Below are 6,064 nucleotides of genomic sequence, written 5' to 3'. Positions count from 1 at the left end.
TGTATGATCATAGACCGGTACCGCCCGCGTAAGTCAGCGCTGCAGCAGTGCTTCAAAAAAAATACATAGCCAAGTTTCCGCCCAGGACATACAAGGCCCAAAACTACCGTCCTTGGCACTTATAGGTCTCTGCCTAGAGGAAGTAACACGAAGTTCAGTTGCAGAATTTTCCGAGTTAACCCTATTTTTTATCGTCGTTGACTGCGCTGTTGCGGCTTCCGTCGATGAATCCTTGATTGGACTTCCTATGCAAGCAAAACTCTTTTTTCGGAGCCGCTGATATTATATCATATACCCCCAGTCCAATCGGTCAGGGTATTAGGAGTGGACTGACATTAATTTCTGCAGCATGAACTTAGATTCGATGTAAAATTTTAAAATATATCAGTATATAAACCAGTACAATCGCCATTGTCACGAAGGAGACTTTGTTCAATTGGAGAACATCCAACATCCTCTTCTCTTTCCCTTTCCACTGCATGCAATAGTCACAATTGGACAAAACATGCGCTTTCACCTTTCCACTCTCGTCGTCGCGACCTCTGTCGTTGTTGTGACAGGCGTTCTTGCGATTCCCCTCGCAAATACCAATGAGGAAGCTCCAGTCTCCATGGACTCCTCCAATCTGATCCCGCAAAACTTCACTGCTTCCGACGGTATTACTTATGAGATCGTAAGAACATCCAAAAACCTTTCGTTTCGTTCATATATTATATATATATAGTTAGTTATATATATGCGAAAAACTATACTAACACCTCTTAGTGGATTGATGCTGGGTTTATCAGCCACGCGCAAGATGTAACAGACCTGGACAAGGAAAAGCGCCAAACCGGGCCGCGGATCCACCTGCACCTGCGTCCCGTTACCCGCCAGTGGAAAGGCAAGTCCACGGACCAGAACAAGTGTCGCCACAGTTCTTTCACCGGTGACACAGGCCCTCACGCACCCACGACCGACGATGCATGGCCATTCAAGAATGGGCACGCACCAATAAAGGCTACTGGGCCATTGGGTGGAAGTCCATCACGCCGAACCAATATCGCGCCCTCCTTAGTAGTCGGAAGAGTGGTACGACGCAATGTCTCTTTGGGTCAATCACTCTGCTTGGGAGGTTCGTATTGGCAATACAGATATCTACGACCTCATTAGACTCCTTGGCGAAGTATAGCCGCTCATACAACGGGGTGTGGGAGGGTTCGATCCTGGGGTAGTGCTGATTGTGATGGCGATCTGGTCCAGAATGGCTCGGCGGAGTTGAAGTGGTGGTTGTCGGAGAGGTTTTAATTAATTAATTGAGACGGCGATATTGTAGTGAGACTGTTGGCTTTCTATACAATATAAATATAAACATCTTCATATTACGGGCTGTATGAATTATTGTAATGTAAGGAAGATGTTGTGTATGATACTCCAAAATGATCAAAACTACCTACTTTTGTAAGAAATAATGAATTATTTCTATAAGAGAAAAAAACCCAAATTCTTTGATTTGGTTAAGTTGCTACCCATACCCATCTAGGCAAAATAAATTGAAATGACACTACAATGACACTGCAATGACACTGGAACGACGCTGCCCTGACACCCCCACTGGCACTGCACCGGCGCCAGCATTGGTACTGGCACTGGTACTGGCACTGACTGGCGGCCTATGCCGCTGGGTCTGTGAGTCTACCTGCCTGCCTGCCTGCCTGCTCCGCTGACATCAGTACAAAATCTTGCAATTTGGTATTCAACAGCCGGAGTGTCGTTGTAATGTTGGTGTGACACTGACACCCCAGACGGTAGCAGCCTACCGAATAAAAAGTCGATCACATTTTCTATACAAAAGCAAGGCCGTTTTGATCACTTTGGACCCCCTATAGTCCTGGTTTGGTTGAATGTATTTTCGCATCAGCAATTAACGTTTTCCACCGGGAAGTGAGACACTGGGAAGTGAGACAGCAAATTTTGAATTTCAAAAAATTATAATAAATTTATTTCTAATCAGAAAAATCTGAAAATTTCACGTTATTTAGAAACTACTAAAAGAATAAGATTTTAAATTGACAGAACTTTTCAAGCATTATTTGAATTAATATTAATTTTTAAAGCCAAAATTTTTGGCGTTTTTGGCTGTTGTGTTGAATGCCACATCAAAACAAAATTAAGCGAAAACCCAGCGTCGCGCTGCATTTTGACAAATTTTTATTATCGACATCGATATTAACAACGTTAACAACATTAATAACGTCACTAGCGTTATCAGTATTATTCGCGTTACTAGTACTATTAACATTAATATTATAATTATGGCTCGACAATCTCAAAACTGTCGCTAATCTGCTCAACGCATTCTCTTTCAAGTCGACAAGGCTGCCTTCGAGAAGAACATACAAAATGTTATTCGCGTATAAGAAAGGGGATTTCTCTTCTATACGTACATTTGCGCGCGTATATAGCATATCGTACGCAATATTAGCTCGAAGAATTAACGACAGAAATAATAATCGAATTACAGCACACCAGTAATAGCTAGCAGTAACCATGGAAAGTGAAAAATCACTAGTATAATAAGTAATGCGATTGTATAGCTAGGGATTCCCCTCGCGTATAGACATGATGCGTAGTATGGCTACTAAATTAGCAAGTCGGGATTTAAGTATCAATTAGATAGAACGATTTATGAAACGATATACAGTGTAAGAAATCGTATATAGACTAGTCGAGATATCAAGGTAATACACAAATAGTATCACCAGGCAAGAGTAATGTACTAGTGTGAATACAGATTAATATTTAAATTATTGCTTAATTTTTTAAATACATAACAGCGAATATAGCGATTTAAATAGATAATTAATAAAGGAAATAATAAAATAAATTAGACAAGAGTTAAGTCTAAACTTGTTAGAAGATTAGATGGAGTGATGTGTACTTGATTAAGTGCTCTTAGACTAAAGTGTTCTGTCGAAGAGTTTATATACAGGGAGTAGCACATACAGGGTGACTAAGCTAGTTATGTATAGGGTAAGTAGTAGGTATATATAGGGTAAGTAGTAGGCATATACAGGGTAACTAGTTACCTTGTATTTGGTAAGGTCATATCGAGGGTAAGATATTCTGATACTTTTACTAAATTTCTGTTTGGTGTGAATAAGATTTCTTAATACGAGATATGTATTTTGATTATATTTACTTACTGTTAGTATTAAACTAGTATAACTTTTGATGTTGTTTTAATAAACGCTGTTACCTTCGCACTTTGGGTAATCTACTAGATGGCAGGATCTATAGGAGGGGTACTTCTAAGGTATATGTCTATTTTCGTGGTTAAGTAGTTAGTTCTAATAGCTTTGGGGCTGGATTTTCGCCGTTTTAAGAGTAGAATTGTAATTATAAATATGCTTAATTGAGTTTAGACCTTCGTACTAATTGTAGTTATTTATGCTTTATTAAAAATTTTTCTTAATCGTAAAACTACTTTTGTGGGTGGAAACTGTTAAGATAAGAAAAAGAATGTATGTTCTATAAGAGCTTTAAGTCTATTGTAGTTGCGTGCTTTTGGTGTTTAAGTTTCGTTAAGGGTTTAGTTAGATCGTCTGTTAGATTGTTTGCGAATAAGACTTTTTTAATCTGAAATTCCTTTTTTGTATATATGTCTTTAATTAAGTGGTACTTAATGTCCACATGTTTTGTTCGGTTATGCTGCTTGGGGTTGATAATTGTTGCGATATACCGTATAAGGCGTAGTGCCGGGTCTATACGTACCGCTCTATAAATACAGGCGGATCTACGATGTATTAGGATCTAGACGATCGATCATCAATCATACATACACAGACCTACATACTTTCCAACGTACTTACGAGCTGTAGAACCTTTAACACATTATCAGCACAACTTCCTGATCCTAGAAAGAATATCTACCAACTAAGTACAACGTACTTCAGCTATTTTCACGCTTTACCGCAGTATCTGCAGACTTTTACTAATCATAATCTCAAAATCGCAAAGATTACCCCGCTTTTCAAATTCTCGATACAACGCTGCATAATATACCTCTCAAAACGTAATGTCTACATCTGTTACCTTCTCAAGCAGATTTACCTTAACCGCAAATAGCCATAACTACCAAGTCTGGCTCGATAAAATTAAGCAAGTACTAAAATTGTATATAAAATATAACTATAAGTTGTCAAAGTTTATTGCTGATATTTCTATAGCGTTACCAGCTAGTACTTCAGGATTTTTATAAAATATTAGAGAATAAATTAGGGTCTTCTTGTCTACTATTAAAATAGTAGACGTTACAGATGCTAAACTGTTAAACAAGTACGAAACAGCTAAGTCATTCGCTAATAATATTATATAAAAATCGGTTTATAACAATATATAATATCCTCACTAGCTTATTACCCAAAGCTATAATAGATTTATTTAAAGAAAAATACAGGTCTGATATTGAAGGTGCTATAAACATGCTTAAGAACCGTCTTTTCTCTCTTACTATATAGCTAGAAAAATATAACATGTATATAGCTGTTTTGTGTTATTTCGAGGCAGTTATATAGATACAAAAGGAAAGAAGTGATATCTCATCTTTTACCTTCTTATAGTCAAATCTTATTAATACTACTAGAGGGGTATTAGACGAAATTAGAGATTAGCACCTTAATATCTATATGATTATATAGTTTTATACGATGAATGCTATCAATAAAACGGTATATATAATTAAACGTTTAAGAGATTATATTTTTAAGTAAATAATCTTGTTTCACTATGGGTGTAATGCTCGTAGATATAGAAAGTTAAAAAAGAAGAGTGCTAAATCTCAAGCCCCTTCTGTGTCTACGCTACCACCAGCTACGGACGCTACCGGCTTAGTAGCACATAAGGGAAATAAACGAAAGTTTAAACGTACAGTTAATCAGGATAATAAAACTAAAGAAGGTGGTGCGGAGAAGAAAGTTCGCTTTAATACTAAGAAAACGCAGGTTCTAGCTCTGGCGCTAGAAGTATGACCCCTTAGAAAAAGAATAAGATAACTTACCCTTCATGCGGCACTTATAAAGGTATAAGCCACCCAGAAGAACACTGCTTTGTTAAGCATCTAGAATTTAGACCTCTAAATTAAAGAATTAAGAAAAACGTTTCCTTTTATTCCACAGTTTTTAAATCCCGTGACGTAATAACGGTATACAAAGCTAATATTAAAAAAAATGTCTATAAAAGTGCTTCTGAAAAATCATAGTATATAGACTTAAGCGCAAGCGACTAGATCTGTAAGAATTACGATTTATTTATATCTAAAATTTATGTCTCTTTTGATATAGAAAGAAAGATAAGATTAAAGAATAATTCAATTATATCTACTTAAGAATACGGAACTTTTATTATAGAAACTAATACTACTATTTTAAAAATACATGATATGCTGTATACGCCCTAAATAACTCTCAACCTATATTCTGTCAGGAAACTGTAGGAAAGAGGAATAAACGTATATTTTATACTTTAGAGTAATATCCTTAAGAAAACGGTTTTATTATAGTATAGTTAATTTTCGATGAAAAAATAGGCCTCTACGTACTAAAAAGTAATAGTAAATGCTATATATCTAAGAAGATATAAGATAGATTCTTTATTTCAGAAGTTATAGCGTTGTTAGTATATCGAGTAATTATAGATTATATTTTCCTAACTGAAGTTACGGAATTATTAAAATAATATAGGAAACTAAGTTATATTAGTTAGAGAGTAATTTGTAGAAATATAATTCGAGCTAAGGTTGAAGTACCCTTTAAGAAGCAGGGGAATCTAACTTATAAACTATATTTCTTATTTAAAGCTAATATATGTTTAAATCTAGATTCTGTTATTTCTAAGAAGTTATATTTCTTAGAGTATATATACATAGATATAGTGGGGTTATTTACAATAGCTTTACTGTATAAATGTTATTTGAATTTTATAGTTAAGCTATATTAATAAGTAAGGTATGCGCTTATAATTATAGACGAGGTTACCTACTATAAATAAATAAAGTCTTTTACGAGTTGTTTAGAATATCAAGTAT

General features: G+C 35.6%; 1 protein-coding gene across 1 annotated transcript; it reads left to right on the top strand.

Moving 5' to 3' along the window:
* Positions 1–505: 505 nt before the first annotated feature.
* DFL_008014 (uncharacterized protein) lies at positions 506–1,287 on the top strand (the record flags this gene model as incomplete). Its single annotated transcript, XM_067637686.1, has 3 exons — positions 506–673; positions 766–1,114; positions 1,172–1,287. The coding sequence occupies 3 exons, from the start codon at positions 506–508 to the stop codon at positions 1,285–1,287; spliced, it is 633 nt and encodes a 210-aa protein (XP_067487635.1).
* Positions 1,288–6,064: the final 4,777 nt, after the last annotated feature.

The sequence above is a fragment of the Arthrobotrys flagrans genome, assembly GCF_004000055.1.
Source record: "Arthrobotrys flagrans strain CBS H-5679 chromosome Unknown unitig_2, whole genome shotgun sequence".
Classification (NCBI taxonomy): domain Eukaryota; kingdom Fungi; phylum Ascomycota; class Orbiliomycetes; order Orbiliales; family Orbiliaceae; genus Arthrobotrys; species Arthrobotrys flagrans.
This window is presented reverse-complemented; position numbering and strand designations above follow the sequence as displayed.